This window comes from Muntiacus reevesi, chromosome 5 (assembly GCF_963930625.1).
Source record: "Muntiacus reevesi chromosome 5, mMunRee1.1, whole genome shotgun sequence".
NCBI lineage: Eukaryota > Metazoa > Chordata > Mammalia > Artiodactyla > Cervidae > Muntiacus > Muntiacus reevesi.
Window position 1 is genome coordinate 47,864,158 of NC_089253.1, and position 18,822 is coordinate 47,882,979.

The window sequence follows — 18,822 nt, forward strand, 5'->3', positions numbered from 1 at the left end:
CCACACCCGGGCCGTGCACCGCAACCCACCCAGGCCCCCAGCAGCTACTGAAGCACACCACCACGGCGTCTCTGCCCAAGTTTATTTTGGAAAGCAAAGAATCGAACAAAGGCTCAGAAAATAAATATCTGCAGAGAGAAAGTCAGCCCAGGAGGCGAGGCAGCTGAGGGGTCAGCGGGAAGGGGACGCGGGACGCTGGGGGCCGGGCCCGCCCCTCACCCCCGCCCAGGGGCCACCCCGAAGGGCGAGGCGCGCCGGGCCCTGCGCTGGGCGGGCAGCTCGCACAGGGTGTCCTGGCACAGGCAGCTGTCGATGTGGGTGTAGGTGTGGCGGAGCGTGCCCCCGTCCGGGCACCGCAGCGTCACCTCGCGCTGGCTGGAGCGATGCTCCTTGCAGCAGGAGCACCTGTGGTCCAGGGCCTGGGCCTCGGCCGAGTATCTGGGGGAAGGCCGGGGTCAGGGCGGCCCCCGACCGCCGGGCGGCCACAGCCTCCCCCACCGCCCCCACCGGGGCCCCTGGCGCCCAGGACTCACATGGCGAAGGTCCCGCAGGACCCAGAGCAGTCGTTCATGGAGACCAATGTGGTGCAGCCATTGTGCGAAATCTCCCTCACGACAGGGACGGTAGCGCAGGGGACGCCGGTCTCATTGCGAAGGACGCCTGGGGAGAGAGGCAGAGGCTGGGAGGGGGTCCCCACCTTCCGGGGCCCTCCCGCGCCCCTCACAGCCTCCTCCTGCCTTCTCAAGTGCCACCCCCCGCCAGGGCCCTCAAGCAAGCTGGGTCATCATGGGTTCCTGGAAGGGATGCAGGCTTCCTGGGCACATCAGGTGATGTCCTCAAAGCCAGCGTCCAGCCGGGAGTGGCCCAGAAGGGACAGGGTTCCCGGGGCACCATCCCCTTCCTCCCCCTCCCCTCAAGGGGCCTAGGGGGAGCCCCCGCCAGGCCTGGGCCGCAGGGCCCGCCCGCCCGAGGCCCACACTCACATTTCCTGCAGCAGCCGTTGGGCATGAGCGTGATGGAGCCCTAGCGGGAAGGAGAGACAGTTGGGAGCCCAGACCTCCCCCAGTGGTGACAGTGCTGCCCCCTACCATGAAGGTGGACGGGCAGCTCCTGCAGAAGGGCCCAGGGCGGAGCTGCAGCCGTGGCCACGTCCTGCGATGGAGCCCAGCCCCTCAGGGACTTCAGGGTCCCCACTCCAGCAGGGACGGGCCCGCTCACCTGGACGCAGGTGCTGGGGTCAAAGTCGGGGCAGGTGATGTTGGAGACGGAGGAGATGAGCTGGTTGTGTATCTTCACGCAGCTGAAGAAGGTACAGTTGTTCAGAGAGTCACTCTTCATGTCTCCGGGCTGCGGGACGGGGTGGGGGGTTCTGTGTGAGGCCTAGCGGGAGCCCCGGGCAGCCTCCTGACCACCTCGCCAGGTGCAGCCCACAGGCCCAGAGCTGCGCAGCCAGTGACACCCGGAGGGGCCCAGGGACCCGCAGCCCGCAGTCCCCAGATGGTCCATGTCCTGCAGCCGTGGCCTGACTTGGAGAAGTCACCCAGAGGGCCCCAAACCCAGGACCGGAGTCCTGACGGGAGACAGGACGTGCTCGGCCCTGCGGGCAGCGGCGGGGGACGCACCTTCAGGACCAGGCTCTGCTGGCCGGGCCGGTTGATGATGCAGTGGGTCTGCTCACACTTCTTGCAGCACTCCCCGGGGGCGTCCACCAGCTCAAAGCCCTGCGGGACACCGGCGAGTTGGCGTGGGAAGAGGCAAGGCTGCGTGGGGGAAGGCTGGGCGGGGCCAGCCCGCTGGACCGGGGCTGCTTACGGGGCTGCAGGTGGTGTTACAGGGCACGTGGCTGCAGGTGATGACGTTGAGCTGCGTGGCGTTGTCCCTGCGGTCGGTGCAGACGCAGTTCTGGCACTTGGATGAATAGACTGGCGAGCCGGGCTTCAGGCACAGGGAAGGCGGGTGAGGCGGGCCCACGCGGTGCCTCCCCGCCTCCAAGACGCCGCCCCGTTGCCGGGAGAGGGGCCCCCACCGGGCGAGCCTGCCCGCGTCCCTGCCCCCGAAGCCCCCTCTGCACCCCCGCCCCGCTCCCCACAGCCAACAGGACTCACCTGGTACTCAGCATGCTCCAGCACACACACGCCCTTGGGTACTTGGGAGAAAGAACCAGAACAAGCGTCAGACTGTCCTGCCAGACCCTGGGGTGGATGCACAGCCAGTGGACAGCACGGGGGCGTGAGGCTGGGCTGGGTGCATCCACCAGGCAGAACCTGAGCCCCCAGGCAGGAGCCCCTTCAGCCATCCTCTGCCCCCCACACCCAGCCTGGCCCAGCCCACCTACCACACGAGTACAGAGGGCAGCACCTCCCGGGCACCATCTCGCTCTTCACCTGGAAGCCCAGTGAGCACAGCGGGGGCTTCTCCCTGCACAGGCTGGCGTTGCACTCTGCAGGTGGTGGGGACACGCCGGTGAGCGCGGCCCCTCGCCCGCTGAGCCCGGACGCCGCCCCGTGCAGAGCGGGTCCTGGGCCTGGACCCCTCACCACCTGCCTGCCCAGCGCCCACGCCCCGCAGACACGCCTGAGACCCGGGCCTCCAGGACCTCGCTAGAGCCCGGCCGCCGCGCACCCCGCCAGCGGGGGCCTTACTGCAGGAGGTGAGGTTGCAGCAGGTGTTGGTGGGGTCCACCTCCGTGAACGCGTAGGTGCCGTCCTCCTCGCACTCCAGCCGGGGCTCCGGCCGGCACGTCTTGGGCTTGCAGATGATGCCGCTCCCACCCTCCAGGCAAATGCAGTCCTTGCAGTCGAACTCGAAGTGTTCCCCATACTGCAGCGGGGGGGGGGGGGGAGCCCACCCCCGTCAGAGCAAGGCAGCACCGTGCCGCCTGGCCCATCGAGCAGCCGGCGGGAAGCCCCGAGCCCTCCCCACCTCCGCGCCCAGGGCAGGCTCCGCGGAGGACACTCGCACCAGTGCTGGGACCTGCTCCCACGTGGCCCCCGGGCCCGGCACGTGGCAGCGGCACCAGGCGTGTCTGCGGGGCTCACGCAGAGCGGAGCTAAAGAACCAGCCACGTGCAGGAGTCATGCACACCACGCAGCGGACAGGCCGCAGGTGTAGCCAGAGCATCCAGCGGCTAGTGGGCGGGGGGGGGGGGGGGGGGGGGGCAGGTGGATGGGCCCCGCGCTACCTCAACCTTCCAGGGCTTCAGGGACTCATCAGTCTGCCTCCGAGGGTCCCAGGTTTGCATCCCACCCCAACCTGCCCCCCAAAACGCAGGGCTCGTGGGAGGGCCTGGCCCCGGTGCCGAGGGGGTGGCCTACCTCTCTGGGCACGTTGTCGGGCCCGACGCAGCCTAGGAGAGAGAGGAGACGGGCCCTGTGAGCTCGGGCCGTGCCACAGGCGCTGGGCTCAGCTCCAGGAAGGGGAGGGCAGAGAGCGCGCACGGGCAGCCTACCGCACAGGTCCACGCAGACGTCGAAGCCGGGCGCGTAGTTGGTGGTGCCCTCGGGACAGAAGCAGCCTTCCACCAGGCGTGTGCTGTTCGGCTGGGAGGGGCTGAGGGGAGGGCATCAGGAGATGGGTGTGGGGACGGGTGGGACCACCAGGCCAGCCAGCCCTCCCAGCGCCTCCACCATGACTGACCTGGACTTACAGGTGGGCTCCTCCACGGGGCCGCAGGCCCGGTACTCACGGTGGGCGGGGCACGTCACCGCTGGGGAGGGGGCAGCGTCAGCGGGAGGGGCCTGGGCCCCCACCCACCCCACTGACCGCCGCCCAGCCCCTCCCACACGGGACCCCGTCCCACACAGGCCGAGCGTGGCCTCAGCCCCTCACGCTGTCCCGAGCCAGGAGGCGGGGGTCCAGCCCCACAGTGGCTTAGCAGGGCCGGGCTTCAGGCGGTCTGGCCCCGCACCCCAGCCAGGATTCCCGCTGGGCATGGGACGGGGCAGGCAGGCACTCACGGCAGGCCCCGCCGGTGTGGTTCCGCCAGTCCACGCAGATGCCCTCCTGGGCACATAGGGCCGCGTAGGTCTGCAGGCTGGCACACTCCAGGTTCGAGCCAGGCACGTAGCAGCTGTCGAACAGGCAGGCTTCGTAGTAGTGCTGGGGGGGCGCCAGGGCGTGGCACTGGGCGAACAAGCTGTGGAGGAGGCCTGCGGGTCACGGGCTGGCCAGGCCCCAGCCTCTCACGCGCCCCTGCCGGCACCTCCGTCTGGGCTGCACCCCCGGGGGCCCAGCTCAGCCTGTGCACCCAGACAGATGCCCGTGGGCTGAGGGTGGGAGCAGAGCATCAGGGCTGGCCTCGGGGGCTCGGGCTGGCCTGAGGCCGTGGCAGCCAGCACTCAGGCCAAAGGATGCCCACCATGCTTGGCCCCCAGACACGGAAGGTCTGCGTCCAAGTGGTCACCAGGGGCCAAGGTCCCCCTACAAGGCTGGCGGGGCCATCCTGACCTCCACAGACACACCTCTGGGGATGAGAGGTTTGCTCCCATGGATACCAGCTTTGGTCCCCTCTCTAAGCCCAAATTCCCCTCCCCAACATCAGCTGTGGGTGCTAACTCTGTCCCGGGTCAACTGGTCTACCCCAGCCTTTGCACTCAGCAGACACTGCACCACCCCAGGAGGCAAGAGAGATGGAATGGGGGGGTCACAAAGGGCCCTGGATACCCTACAGGAGCCCAAATCCTGAGCCCACAGTGACTGCCATCTGCCTTCCCAGCCCCAGGCCCAGCGCCAGCGGCTTGTCCGCAGCAGACCAGGTGGGGGTGCAGCTGGCTGGGGGTCCTTGGCAGACGAGGTGGGGGTGCGGCTTGCGGGGCGGATCACCTGTCCTTGATGAGCTCACAGAGCGGAGACGCACAGCTCTTCGTGGGGGAGCTGCTGGTGCCCGCCGAAGGCGAGGTGGCCGGGCGCCTGGTGGTGAAGCTGGTGTGGGGACAGCGTGGCTTGGAGGGGTCGTTCACCACCCAGTAGTCAGCCGCGATCTCACAGCTGTCAATGGTCTCCCCACTGGGCAGCACACAGTCGTCCAAGGTGTTGTTGGTGCACGTGCCTGTGCGGGTGGGCAGCCCACGTGAACACACACCAGGCCCAACCGTCCAGCAGGGCAAGCCCCCGGGACGCCCCGCTCCAGCCATGCAGCTGGGCAAGCCCCCGGGACACCCCGCTCCAGCCATGCAGCTGGGCAAGCCCCCGGGACCCCCGCTCCAGCCCAGGTCCCTGGTGGTCATCTGGCCAGGCCTAAGGGCACAGACGAGGCTCCTGCTGGCTTCCCACAGAGGCCAGGCCCAGACGGGGCTGGGGGGCCTGTGGGGGCCTGAGCAGTGTGGAGAGCCACCCCCGGGGGAGCAGCTCCCGTGGCCAGCCTCTGCCAGGCCATCCTCCCCAGGCCGGGGTGCAGGGGTCAGGGGCTCACCACACTGGCCCTTCGTGTTGTTGCCGAACAGGCGGTAGGGCAGCCGGATGGAGAAGGAGAGGCCGTTGTAGGAGATGAGGGCGCCCAGCTCGGGGATGTTCACCATGTAGTTGATGCCCGACTCATACACCTGCAGCCCGAACTTGGTGTAGGGCAGCGCCACGGCCTGCCTGTTGACCTGCACCTGCGGCGGAAACCCCGGGTCAGGGGTCAGGGGGCAGGGCGAGCCGTGGGGGCCACCCCTCCCCGACCCAGCACATCCGGAGGGCGCTCTCTGCCCTCCCCCTCCCCACTTCCTTCCCATCACAGTGGGCCAGATCCTTGTCCTGACTATTCCCAGGGGCCAGGTGGCAGGGGCACCATCCTCAGGGTCCCCCGGAGGCCTGGGGACCTCGAAAAGGGGTAGGACTCCCTACGTGGTGTGCAGAGAGCCCCGGGCCTCAGAGCGGGGGCGCCTGCCACAGAGACCTGTGTCTAGGGTGAGTGGTAGGGGCGTGAGCAGTGGAGGTCAAAGGGCCCCTGAAGGCCCCCAGAGGGCCCATGTGACGTGTCCACGGAGCACCTCTCCGAGCCCGGCTCTGGGTTGGGGAGCAGCCCAAGCTCCCCGTGCGTGAGGAGGCCCGCAGCAGTGCACCCCCCGTGGACCCCCCAGCGTGGACCCCCCAGCGTGGACCCCCAGCGCCCCCAGCGCCCCCAGCGCCCCCCAGCCCCCCCCAGCGCCCCCCAACCGCCCCCCCAGCGCACCTGCACCCTGATGGGCGCCATCTGCACGGTCTTGATCAGCACCTCCTGGGTCTCGTGGCGCACGATGAGCGTGCGCGGGCAGGACACCTCGTCGTTGACGTCGCAGTGGTAGTTGTCGACATAGACGCCGAAGCCGTCCACCGTGGGGCGGGCCTCCTCCACCAGCACGTACGTGCAGTTGCCCTGGAAGCTGTAGTAGCGCCCGTCGAAGGTGACGTAGTGCGGGTCCCCCCAGCCCGTGCAGTAGCCTGCGGAGGGGGGGCTGAGCTCGCGGCGCGCCCCCCGGGCGGGCGGGGACAGGGCACGCTGCGGGCTCGGGTGGGCAGGGCGGGCAGACACTGCAGAAGGCCCTGCGGTCTGGTTCCCAGGGCACTCAGGGCACCTGGGCCCCGGGAGCGCACGTGCCCCGCGGCCCACAGTGGCCCGCTTCGGTCCCGATGCCCCTGCGCTCCGCTCTCAGCGGTGGCCGCCCTCCACCAGACCAGCCCCACCCTTTCCTGCACCCCGGCCGAGCGGAGGAACCAGCAGGAGGCAGGAGAAACCGCTCCAGACAGGGCCCTCCGCGGGCACTCAGCCACCAACGCCATCACGACACCCTGGCGTCTGCAGCACCGCCCCCCACCCGGGGGGAGCGGGCGGGGGTCTGCACGGCGTCGGGCTTACAGTCGCACTCCCAGTGCCAGCAGCACTTGTCGGGGTCCTCGACACGCACGGGCGTGAGGCCGTTGGAGCAGGTGGGCATGGGCGGGGGCTCGCACTTCACCTTCACGAGCTCCACGGTGTTGTTGTACTTGCAGATGGCCTTGGTGCAGTTACACAGCCACCAGCTCTCGTTCTCCTGCAGGAGCGGGAAGGACACGGGGTCAGCGGGACCAGCCTGGCGCCCAGGCTCACACGGGAGGGCTGGGCCGTGCTGGCGAGGCCCTGCCAAGGAGACTGACAGCCAAGGGCGACCCTGTCCAGGAGGGCAGTCAGCCAAGGGGAGGACGTGGGACGGCCCCCGCACACCCTGCACCCAGCAGGCTGCCTGAAGCCGTGACCCGACTGGGGCTGGCGTGGGCCACAGAGGCAGGGCATGACCTACAGGAAGCCAGCCCCTGGGGCTTCAGACGCCCGAGGGGACAAAAGTCACCCACAGACACAGACCTCCCTGGGAGGATCCAAGTCCGGGCACCCGGGGACCGGTGGGGTGGGTGTACTGGATTCGTAGGTGGTAGCCGTGGATGGGCTGGGTGTTGGGGAGGATGTGGACGGGCATGACCAGTTGAAGAACTCAAGCTCGCATTTCAGCGAGCAGTTCACGTAGTAGCAGGTGTCCCCATGCGTGCCGTTGTACACCAGCTCGCCTGCAAGGGGAGAGACCAGTGCTGACACCACCCACACAGGGCTGGCCCCCCGAGTACACAGGCTAGCTCCCCCAGAGGCCATGAGAGAGACGCCCACACTTCCCACTGCCCCTGATTTGTGGCTGTAGCACGTGGGGCTGGCCAAGGACACATCCACCCAGGCCCAGCACCCAGCTTCCCAAGCAAGCTCCCAGTTTAGACCTTCGACTGACCCCTAAGCACCGGGAACGCAGAGCGCCACCAGCCTGTGCTGCTTGAATCAGAATGAAGAGCTTGCGTACCTGGGGCATAGTAGGTGTCATTCAAAAAGCAGCATTTGATAATGGAGGTGACCCCACCAGTGCTCGTGGTAATGTGGGGGGTGGTTGCTGGGGTCACAGTGGAGGTGGACACACTGGAGGTCCAAGTGCCGGTGGACTCTGGCGTGGTCGACGGGCGTCCTGTTGATGTGGGAGCGCCTGTGGAGGTGGCTGACGCAGGCGGGGCAGTGGGGCTGGAGGTAGGGCCTGTGCTGGGTAAAGGCGGCTCCGTCGTGGATCCAGGGGTGGGGGTGGTCTTCGAGGAGGTGGGACCTGGGGTCGGCGAGCCTGTAAAAATGGAGGGTGCAGTGAGGGCTGAGGGGGTCCACGCCTCTCAGCGCACAGGTGGCCGGGCGGCAAACACACGTGGGCAGCCCCCTGGAGGTGCAGCACGGGATGTGAAGGCCTCCCACCCACTTCCTATTTCCCGGCCTCGGGGCTGGATGGGGTGTCAGGCCCACGGGCCTTGGGGTGAGTAACGGGGAGGCCTCCACAGGACACTACTCCATCCGGAGGGGCTGAACACTGGCCCCCGAAGCCCCAGCAGGGAAGCGCCAGTGGGAGAGGGGGAGACAGAGGGAGGGTCCCCCAGGGCGCCTGACCGGCAGCCTCGACGCCCCATGAGGCCCCAGGTCCTTTGGTGGCTCACGCAGGATGGCTTTGCCCACAGAGCCCATCACGCAGCTGCAGGCGGAGGATGCGGGCCACGGCAGCCGTGCCCAAGGAAAGACATCCCGTGGGGGCAGGCACAGGCGGAGGGTCAGCCCCTCTGTGAATACTTGGCGGTAGGCTTAGAGGGGCAGGAAGAGCAAGTGAGTCCTTCTAAAACCTCCCTGGGAACTGCATTCCCTGGGAAGAATGGAGGCACCTGTCTGAAGTCCCAGGAGCTTTATGCACCCTGATGAGAGGAAGAACCGTGAGTACACAACCGCACTGGTGTCCACATACCTTGAGGGGTGGTGCCTCCCACAGCAGTGGCGGTCGGCACTGTCAGCGTTGGGGTCAGTGGTGTGCGAGAGGGCTCCACAGCTGTGGTGGCGGTGGACGGCCAGGCTGGCGTCACTGTGCTGGTAGGTGTTGGGGTTGGGGTCTCTGTGGTTGTGGTGGGGGTGGGGGTGGTGGTCTCTGTGGTTGTGATGGGGGTGGTGGTCCCTGTGGCAGTGATGGGGGTGGTGGTCCCTGTGGCAGTGATGTGGGTGGTGGTCCCTGTGGTGGTGGGTGTTGGGGTTGGGGTCCCTGTGGTTGTGGCAGTGATAGGGGTGGTGGTCCCTGTGGCAGTGATGGGGGTGGTGGTCCCTGTGGTGGTGGGTGTTGGGGTTGGGGTCCCCGTGGTTGTGGCAGTGATGGGGGTGGTGGTCCCTGTGGCAATGATGGGGGTGGTGGTCCCTGTGGTGGTGGGTGTTGGGGTTGGGGTCCCCGTGGTTGTGGCAGTGATGGGGGTGGTGGTCCCTGTGGCAGTGATGGGGGTGGTGGTCTCTGTGGCAGTGATGGGGGTGGTGGTCCCTGTGGCAGTGATGGGGGTGGTGGTCTCTGTGGCAGTGATGGGGGTGGTGGTCCCTGTGGCAGTGATGGGGGTGGTGGTCCCTGTGGCAGTGATGTGGGTGGTGGTCCCTGTGGTGGTGGGTGTTGGGGTTGGGGTCCCTGTGGTTGTGGCAGTGATGGGGGTGGTGGTCCCTGTGGCAGTGATGGGGGTGGTGGTCCCTGTGGTGGTGGGTGTTGGGGTTGGGGTCCCCGTGGTTGTGGCAGTGATGGGGGTGGTGGTCCCTGTGGCAGTGATGGGGGTGGTGGTCTCTGTGGCAGTGATGGGGGTGGTGGTCCCTGTGGCAGTGATGGGGGTGGTGGTCTCTGTGGCAGTGATGGGGGTGGTGGTCCCTGTGGCAGTGATGGGGGTGGTGGTCTCTGTGGCAGTAATGGGGGTGGTGGTCCCTGTGGTGGTGGGTGTTGGGGTTGGGGTCCCTGTGGTTGTGGCAGTGATGGGGGTGGTGGTCTCGGTGGGAGTGATGGGGGTGGTGGTCCCTGTGGTGGTGGGTGTTGGGCTTGGGGTCCCCATGGTTGTGGCAGTGATGGGGGTGGTGGTCCCTGTGGCAGTGATGGGGGTGGTGGTCTCCGTGGCAGTGATGGGGGTGGTGGTCTCCGTGGCAGTGATGGGGGTGGTGGTCTCCGTGGCAGTGATGGGGGTGGTGGTCCCTGTAGTAGTGATGGGGGTGATGCTCCCTGTGGCAGTGATGGTGGTGGTGGTCCCTGTGGCAGTGATGGGAGTGGTGGTCCCTGTGGCAGTGATGGGAGTGGTGGGCCCTGTGGTAGTGATGGGGGTGGTGGTCCCTGTGGTGGTGGGTGTTGGGGTTGGGGTCCCCGTGGTTGTGGCAGTGATGGGGGTGGTGGTCCCTGTGGCAGTGATGGGAGTGGTGGTCCCTGTGGCAGTGATGGGGGTGGTGGTCTCGGTGGCAGTGGTCGGGGTGGTGGTCACTGTGGTGGTGGGTGGTGGGGTTGGAGTCTCTGTTGAGGCGATGGTAGATGGCTGGCTTGGGGTCACTGTCACAGTGGGCGTCGTGGTTTGGGTCTCCGTGGTGGTGGTCGAAGGTGTGGTGACACAGAAAGGTGGAACAAAACAGCAGTAGACGTCGATCTCATAGTTGAGGCAGGCAGGCGTGGAGGTGGCTCCCCCTGACTTCTGGTCCTCGTTTCTGCACACAAGCCCAACAGAGGTGTCGCACACCACAGTTTGTTCAAGCTCTTGGAGGGGAACCTCAGGAGAGTCAGCCGCTCTGCAGGAGATGTTGGCTACCCAGCCCTTCGCACAGACATTCTCAAGGGATTCAACATCTCCATTTGCTTTGGTATCATTCGGTTTACCTGAATCCAGCCAGCCAGTCCACCTGCAGTCCGGCAAACACGGAGAGGTTGGTGTCACCGTGGCGGTCCCTTCTGTGGTAGACGTGCTTGTGGCTGGGGTGGGGGTGGTGGTCTCTGTGGCAGTGATGGGGGTGGTGGTCCCTGTGGTTGTGATGGGGGTGGTGGTCTCTGCGATAGTGATGGGGGTGGTGGTCTCTGTGGCAGTGATGGGGGTGGTGGTCCCTGTCGTGGTGGGTGTTGGGGTTTGGGTCACTGTGGTTGTGGCAGTGATGGGGGTGGTGGTCCCTGTGGCAGTGATGGGGGTGGTGGTCCCTGTGGCAGTGATGGGGGTGGTGGTCGCTGCGATAGTGATGGGGGTGGTGGTCCCTGTCGTGGTGGGTGTTGGGGTTTGGGTCACTGTGGTTGTGGCAGTGATGGGGGTGGTGGTCCCTGTGGCAGTGATGGGGGTGGTGGTCTCTGTGGCAGTGATGGGGGTGGTGGTCTCTGTGGTTGTGATGGGGGTGGTGGTCCCTGTGGTGGTGGGTGTTGGGGTTGGGGTCCCCGTGGTTGTGGCAGTGATGGGGGTGGTGGTCTCTGTGGTTGTGATGGGGGTGGTGGTCTCGGTGGCAGTGATGGGGGTGGTGGTCCCTTTGGCAGTGATGGGGGTGGTGGTCTCTGGGGCAGTGATAGGGGTGGTGGTCTCTGTGGTAGTGATGGGGGTGGTGGTCCCTGTGGTGGTGGGTGTTGGGGTTGGGGTGCCCGTGGTTGTGGCAGTGATGGGGGTGGTGGTCTCTGGGGCAGTGATAGGGGTGGTGGTCACTGTGGCAGTGATGGGGGTGGTGGTCTCTGGGGCAGTGATGGGGGTGGTGGTCCCTGTGGTGGTGGGTGTTGGGGTTGGGGTCCCCGTGGTTGTGGCAGTGATGGGGGTGGTGGTCTCGGTGGCAGTGATGGGGGTGGTGGTCCCTGTGGTGGTGGGTGTTGGGCTTGGGGTCCCTGTGGTTGTGGCAGTGATGGGGGTGGTGGTCCCTGTGGTGGTGGGTGTTGGGCTTGGGGTCCCTGTGGTTGTGGCAGTGACGGGGGTGGTGGTCCCTGTGGCAGTGATGGGAGTGGTGGTCCCTGTGGCAGTGATGGGGGTGGTGGTCCCTGTGGTGGTGGGTGTTGGGGTCCCCGTGGTTGTGGCAGTGATGGAGGTGGTGGTCTCGGTGGTAGTGATGGGGGTGGTGGTCTCGGTGGTAGTGATGGGGGTGGTGGTCCCTGTGGTGGTGGGTGTTGGGCTTGGGGTCCCCGTGGTTGTGGCAGTGATGGGGGTGGTGGTCCCTGTGGCAGTGATGGGGTTGGTGGTCTCGGTGGCACTGATGGGGGTGGTGGTCCCTGTGGTGGTGGGTGTTGGGGTTGGGGTCCCCGTGGTTGTGGCAGTGATGGGGGTTTTGGTCTCTGTGGCAGTGATGGGGGTGGTGGTCCCTGTGGCAGTGATGGGGGTGGTGGTCCCTGTGGTGGTGGGTGTTGGGGTCCCCGTGGTTGTGGCAGTGATGGGGGTGGTGGTCTCTGTGGCAATGATGGGGGTGGTGGTCCCTGTGATAGTGATGGGGGTGGTGGTCCCTGTGGCAGTGATGGGGGTGGTGGTCCCTGTGGCAGTGATGGGGGTGGTGGTCTCTGTGGCAGTGATGGGGGTGGTGGTCTCTGTGATAGTGATGGGGGTGGTGGTCCCTGTGGCAGTGATGGGGGTGGTGGTCCCTGTGATAGTGATGGGGGTGGTGGTCCCTGTGGCAGTGATGGGGGTGGTGGTCTCTGTGGCAGTGATGGGGGTGGTGTTCTCTGTGATAATGATGGGAGTGGTGGTCCCTGTGGTGGTGGGTGGTGGGGTTGAAGTCTCTGTTGAGGCGATGGTAGATGGCTGGCTTGAGGTCACTGTCACAGTGGGCATCGTGGTTTGCGTCTCCGTGGTGGTGGTCGAAGGTGTGGTGACACAGAAAGGTGGAACAAAACAGCAGTAGACGTCGATCTCATAGTTGAGGCAGGCAGGCGTGGGGGTGGCTCCCCCTGACTTCTGGTCCTCGTTTTTGCAGACAAGCCCAACAGAGGTGTCGCACACCACAGTTTGTTCAAGCTCTTGGAGGGGAACCTCAGGAGAGTCAGCCGCTCTGCAGGAGATGTTGGCTACCCAGCCCTTCACACAGACGTTCTCAAGGGATTCAACATCTCCATCTGCTTTGGTATCATTCGGTTTACCTGAATCCAGCCAGCCAGTCCACCTGCAGTCCGGCAAACACGGAGAGGTTGGTGTCACCGTGGCGGTCCCTTCTGTGGTAGACGTGGTTGTGGCTGGGGTGGTGGTGGTGGGAGTTGGGGTCCCTGTGCTTGTGGCAGTGATGGGGGTGGTGGTCGCTGTGGCAGTGATGGGGGTGGTGGTCCCTGTGGTGGTGGGTGTTGGGCTTGGGGTCCCCGTGGTTGTGGCAGTGATGGGGGTGGTGCTCCCTGTGGCCGTGATGGGAGTGGTGGTCCCTGTGGCAGTGATGGGGGTGGTGGTCCCTGTGGTTGTGGGTGTTGGGCTTGGGGTCCCCGTGGTTGTGGCAGTGATGGGGGTGGTGGTCTCGGTGGTAGTGATGGGGGTGGTGGTCACTGTGGTGGTGGGTGTTGGGGTTGGGGTCCCCGTGGTTGTGGCAGTGATGGGGGTGGTGGTCCCTGTGGCAGTGATGAGAGTGGTGGTCTCTGTGGCAGTGATGGGGGTGGTGGTCTCGGTGGTAGTGATGTGGGTGGTGGTCTCTGTGGCAGTGATGGGAGTGGTGGTCTCTGTGGCAGTGATGGGGGTGGTGGTCTCGGTGGCAGTGATGGCGGTGATGGTCCCTGTGGCAGTGATGGGGGTGGTGGTCCCTGTGGCAGTAATGGGGGTGGTGGTCTCTGTGGCAGTGATGGGGGTGGTGGTCTCTGTGATAGTGATGGGGGTGGTGGTCCCTGTCGTGGTGGGTGTTGGGGTTTGGGTTACTGTGGTTGTGGCAGTGATGGGGGTGGTGGTCTCTGCGATAGTGATGGGGGTGGTGGTCCCTGTCGTGGTGGGTGTTGGGGTTGGGATCCCCGTGGTTGTGGCAGTGATGGGGGTGGTGGTCTCTGTGATAGTGATGGTGGTGGTGGTCCCTGTGGCAGTGATGGGGGTGGTGGTCTCTGTGGCAGTGATGGGGGTGGTGGTCTCTGTGGCAGTGATGGGGGTGGTGGTCTCTGTGATAGTGATGGGGGTGGTGGTCCCTGTGGCAGTGATGGGTGTGGTGGTCTCTGCGATAGTGATGGGGGTGGTGGTCCCTGTGGCAGTGATGGGTGTGGTGGTCTCTGTGGCAGTGATGGGGGTGGTGGTCTCTGTGGCAGTGATGGGGGTGGTGGTCTCTGTGATAGTGATGGGGGTGGTGGTCCCTGTGGCAGTGATGGGTGTGGTGGTCTCTGCGATAGTGATGGGGGTGGTGGTCCCTGTGGCAGTGATGGGGGTGGTGGTCCCTGTGGCAGTGATGGGTGTGGTGGTCTCTGCGATAGTGATGGGGGTGGTGGTCCCTGTGGCAGTGATGGGGGTGGTGGTCCCTGTGGCAGTGATGGGGGTGGTGGTCTCTGTGGTTGTGATGGGGTTGGTGGTCTCTGTGGTGGTGGGTGGTGGGGTTGGAGTCTCTGTTGAGGCGATGGTAGATGGCTGGCTTGGGGTCCCTGTCACAGTGGGCGTCGTGGTTTGGGTCTCCGTGATGGTGGTCGAAGGTGTGGTGACACAGAAAGGTGGAACAAAACAGCAGTAGACGTCGATCTCATAGTTGAGGCAGGCAGGCGTGGGGGTGGCTCCCCCTGACTTCTGGTCCTCGTTTTTGCAGACAAGCCCAACAGAGGTGTCGCACACCACAGTTTGTTCAAGCTCTTGGAGGGGAACCTCAGGAGAGTCAGCCGCTCTGCAGGAGATGTTGGCTACCCAGCCCTTCGCACAGACGTTCTCAAGGGATTCAACATCTCCATCTGCTTTGGTATCATTCGGTTTACCTGAATCCAGCCAGCCAGTCCACCTGCAGTCCGGCAAACACGGAGAGGTTGGTGTCACCGTGGCGGTCCCTTCTGTGGTAGACGTGGTTGTGGCTGGGGTGGTGGTGGTGGGAGTTGGGGTCCCTGTGCTTGTGGCAGTGATGGGGGTGGTGGTCTCTGTGGCAGTGATGGGGGTGGTGGTCCCTGTGGTGGTGGGTGTTGGGCTTGGGGTCCCCGTGGTTGTGGCAGTGATGGGGGTGGTGCTCCCTGTGGCCATGATGGGAGTGGTGGTCCCTGTGGCAGTGATGGTGGTGGTGGTCCCTGTGGTGGTGGGTGTTGGGGTTGGGGTCCCCGTGGTTGTGGCAGTGATGGGGGTGGTGGTCCCTGTGGTGGTGGGTGTTGGGCTTGGGGTCCCCGTGGTTGTGGCAGTGATGGGGGTGGTGCTCCCTGTGGCAGTGATGGGAGTGGTGGTCTCTGTGGCAGTGATGGGGGTGGTGGTCCCTGTGGTGGTGGCTGTTGGGCTTGGTGTCCCCGTGGTTGTGGCAGTGATGGGGGTGGTGGTCTCGGTGGTAGTGATGGGGATGGTGGTCCCTGTGGTGGTGGGTGTTTGGGTTGGGGTCCCCGTGGTTGTGGCAGTGATGGGGGTGGTGGTCCCTGTGGCAGTGATGGGGGTGGTGGTCTTGGTGGCAGTGATGGGGGTGGTGGTCCCTGTGGCAGTGATGGGGGTGGTGGTCTCGGTGGTAGTGATGCGGTTGGTGGTCCCTGTGGTGGTGGGTGTTGGGGTTGGGGTCCCCGTGGTTGTGGCAGTGATGGGGGTGGTGGTCCCTGTGGCAGTGATGGGAGTGGTGGTCTCTGTGGCAGTGATGGGGGTGGTGGTCTCGGTGGTAGTGATGGGGGTGGTGGTCTCTGTGGCAGTGATGGGGGTGGTGGTCTCTGTGACAGTGATGGGGGTGGTGGTCTCGGTGGCAGTGATGGGGGTGATGGTCCCTGTGGCAGTGATGGGGGTGGTGGTCCCTGTGGCAGTGATGGGGGTGGTGGTCCCTGTGGCAGTGATGGGGGTGGTGGTCTCTGTGGCAGTGATGGGGGTGGTGGTCTCTGTGATAGTGATGGGGGTGGTGGTCCCTGTGGCAGTGATGGGTGTGGTGGTCTCTGCGATAGTGATGGGGGTGGTGGTCCCTGTGGCAGTGATGGGAGTGGTGGTCCCTGTGGCAGTGATGGGGGTGGTGGTCTCTGTGGTTGTGATGGGGGTGGTGGTCTCTGTGGTGGTGGGTGGTGGGGTTGGAGTCTCTGTTGAGGCGATGGTAGATGGCTGGCTTGGGGTCACTGTCACAGTGGGCGTCGTGGTTTGGGTCTCCGTGGTGGTGGTCGAAGGTGTGGTGACACAGAAAGGTGGAACAAAACAGCAGTAGACGTCGATCTCATAGTTGAGGCAGGCAGGCGTGGAGGTGGCTCCCCCTGACTTCTGGTCCTCGTTTCTGCACACAAGCCCAACAGAGGTGTCGCACACCACAGTTTGTTCAAGCTCTTGGAGGGGAACCTCAGGAGAGTCAGCCGCTCTGCAGGAGATGTTGGCTACCCAGCCCTTCACACAGACGTTCTCAAGGGATTCAATATCTCCATCTGCTTTGGTATCATTCGGTTTACCTGAGTCCAGCCAGCCAGTCCACCTGCAGTCTGGCAAACACGGAGAGGTTGGTGTCACCGTGGCGGTCCCTTCTGTGGTAGTCGTGGTTGTGGCTGGGGTGGTGGTGGTGGGAGTTGGGCTCCCCGTGGTTGTGGCAGTGATGGGGGTGGTGGTCTCTGTGGCAGTGATGGGGGTGGTGGTCCCTGTGGTGGTGGGTGTTGGGCTTGGGGTCCCCGTGGTTGTGGCAGTGATGGGGGTGGTGGTCCCTGTGGCAGTGATGGGAGTGGTGGTCTCTGTGGCAGTGATGGGGGTGGTGGTCTCTGTGGCAGTGATGGGGGTGGTGGTCCCTGTGGTGGTGGGTGTTGGGGTTGGGGTCCCCGTGGTTGTGGCAGTGATGGAGGTGGTGGTCTCGGTGGTAGTGATGGGGGTGGTGGTCCCTGTGGTGGTGGGTGTTGGGGTTGGGGTCCCCGTGGTTGTGGCAGTGATGGGAGTGGTGGTCTCCGTGGCAGTGATGGGGGTGGTGGTCCCTGTGGCAGTGATGGGGGTGGTGGTCTCAGTGGCAGTGATGGGCGTGGTGGTCCCTGTGGCAGTGATGGGGGTGGTGGTCTCGGTGGTAGTGATGGGGGTGGTGGTCTCTGTGGCAGTGATGGGGGTGGTGGTCTCTGTGACAGTGATGGGGGTGGTGGTCTCGGTGGCAGTGATGGGGGTGGTGGTCCCTGTGGTAGTGTTGGTGGTGGTGGTCCCCGTGGCAGTGATGGGGGTGGTGGTCTCTGGGATAGTGATGGGGGTGGTGGTCCCTGTCGTGGTGGGTGTTGGGGTTTGGGTCACTGTGGTTGTGGCAGTGATGGGGTTGGTGGTCCCTGTGGCAGTGATGGGGGTGGTGGTCCCTGTGGCAGTGATGGGGGTGGTGGTCCCTGTGGTGGTGGGTGGTGGGGTTGGAGTCTCTGTTGAGGCGATGGTAGATGGCTGGCTTGGGGTCCCTGTCACAGTGGGCGTCGTGGTTTGGGTCTCCGTGGTGGTGGTCGAAGGTGTGGTGACACAGAAAGGTGGAACAAAACAGCAGTAGACGTCGATCTCATAGTTGAGGCAGGCAGGCGTGGGGGTGGCTCCCCCTGACTTCTGGTCCTCGTTTTTGCAGACAAGCCCAACAGAGGTGTCGCACACCACAGTTTGTTCAAGCTCTTGGAGGGGAACCTCAGGAGAGTCAGCCGCTCTGCAGGAGATATTGGCTACCCAGCCCTTCGCACAGACGTTCTCAAGGGATTCAACATCTCCATCTGCTTTGGTATCATTCGGTTTACCTGAGTCCAGCCAGCCAGTCCACCTGCAGTCCGGCAAACACGGAGAGGTTGGTGTCACCGTGGCAGTCCCTTCTGTGGTAGACGTGCTTGTGGCTGGGGTGGGGGTGGTGGGTGTTGGGGTCCCTGTGGTCGTGGGTGTTGGGGTTGGGGTCTCTGAGGTTGTGGTGGTGGATGATGAGCCTGGGGTCTCCGTAGTGGTGGTGGAAGGTGTGGATGCACAGTGAACACAGCAGTAGACGTTGATCTCGTAGTTGAGGCAGTAAGGCATGGGGGTGGCTCCCCCTGACTTCTGGTCTTTGTTTTTGCAGACAAGCCCGACAGAGGTGTCGCACACCACAGTTTGTTCAAGCTCTTGGAGGGGAGTGTTGGGAAACATGGCTGCTCTGCAGGAGATGTTGGTTACTGAGCCATTCACACAGATGTTCTCAAGGGATTCAACGTCTCCACCTGCTTTGGTATAATCTGGTTTACCAGAATCCAGCCAGCCAGTCCACCTGCAGCCTGGCAAACACGGAGAGGGTGGTGTCACCGTGGTGATTGTAGTGGTTGCAGTTGGGATAGTGGTTGGCAAGGTGGTGGTCGGTGGGGTGGTCGGGGTGGTGGTCGGGGTGGTGGTCAGTGGGGTGGTGGTCAGTGGAGTGGTGGTTGGTGGAGTGCTTGGGGTGGTGGTCGGGGTGGTGGTTGGGGTGGAGGTTGGGGTGGTGGTTGGTGGAGTGGTGGTGGGAGTTGGTGGAGTGGTTTCGGTGGTGGTCGGTGTGGTGGTTGGGGTGGTGGTCAGTGGAGTTGTCGGGGTGGTGGTCGGGGTGGTGGTCAGTGGAGTGGTGGTTGGTGGAGTGCTTGGGGTGGTGGTCGGGGTGGTGGTCGGCGGGGTTGTGGTCGGCAGGGTGGTGGTCGGCGGGGTGGTCGGCAGGCTGGTGGTCGGGGTCGAGGTAGGACACTCATCCTTCTGCTGGCAGCAGTAGACTCGTATCTCGTAGTCGTAGCAGACCCCAAAAGGTCCGTTTCCAAACTGGTCTTCGTTCTTGCAAATGAACCCGACGGAGACGTCGCACCGAGCCTTCTGGCCCAGCGTCTCCCAGCTGAGCAGGGGCTCCACGGCCGCCCTGCACTCGATGTCCTGGGGGGCCCTGCAGACACCGTCGAACGTCTCTCGGTCCCCGCCATCACTGTCAGCACTGGGATGGTCATTGTTGATCCAGTCGGACCAGGAGCAGCAGCTAACTAGATGAGCAAGACCGGCATTGGTCAGTCAGGTGGGGGCGCGCCTTTCGGGAGGTCAGCG

General features: G+C 65.0%; 2 protein-coding genes across 2 annotated transcripts in view; both read right to left on the reverse strand.

Moving 5' to 3' along the window:
- Positions 1-215: 215 nt before the first annotated feature.
- The window catches only part of MUC2 (mucin 2, oligomeric mucus/gel-forming), a 30,622-nt gene continuing 12,015 nt past the window's right edge, over positions 216-18,822 (reverse strand). Inside the window, exons 31-56 of the mRNA XM_065936635.1 lie at positions 18,070-18,761; positions 16,990-17,181; positions 15,421-16,530; positions 14,323-14,790; positions 14,184-14,277; positions 12,453-12,593; positions 11,150-11,699; positions 8,748-8,977; positions 7,782-8,087; positions 7,301-7,500; positions 6,818-6,992; positions 6,155-6,402; positions 5,411-5,594; positions 4,822-5,047; positions 3,957-4,135; positions 3,637-3,706; positions 3,449-3,549; positions 3,315-3,346; positions 2,643-2,820; positions 2,336-2,440; positions 2,106-2,146; positions 1,813-1,935; positions 1,623-1,721; positions 984-1,023; positions 534-660; positions 216-438 (exon numbers count right to left, since the gene is read on the reverse strand). Of these exons, the coding sequence (XP_065792707.1) occupies positions 216-438; positions 534-660; positions 984-1,023; positions 1,623-1,721; positions 1,813-1,935; positions 2,106-2,146; positions 2,336-2,440; positions 2,643-2,820; positions 3,315-3,346; positions 3,449-3,549; positions 3,637-3,706; positions 3,957-4,135; positions 4,822-5,047; positions 5,411-5,594; positions 6,155-6,402; positions 6,818-6,992; positions 7,301-7,500; positions 7,782-8,087; positions 8,748-8,977; positions 11,150-11,699; positions 12,453-12,593; positions 14,184-14,277; positions 14,323-14,790; positions 15,421-16,530; positions 16,990-17,181; positions 18,070-18,761 (6,134 nt within the window). The remainder of the gene's footprint in view (positions 439-533; positions 661-983; positions 1,024-1,622; positions 1,722-1,812; positions 1,936-2,105; positions 2,147-2,335; positions 2,441-2,642; positions 2,821-3,314; positions 3,347-3,448; positions 3,550-3,636; positions 3,707-3,956; positions 4,136-4,821; positions 5,048-5,410; positions 5,595-6,154; positions 6,403-6,817; positions 6,993-7,300; positions 7,501-7,781; positions 8,088-8,747; positions 8,978-11,149; positions 11,700-12,452; positions 12,594-14,183; positions 14,278-14,322; positions 14,791-15,420; positions 16,531-16,989; positions 17,182-18,069; positions 18,762-18,822) is intronic.
- Positions 17,206-17,808, reverse strand: LOC136168695 (mucin-2-like; the record flags this gene model as incomplete). Its single annotated transcript, XM_065936408.1, has 1 exon — positions 17,206-17,808. A coding segment is annotated over exon 1 (603 nt), but the record flags the coding sequence as incomplete, so codon positions are not given.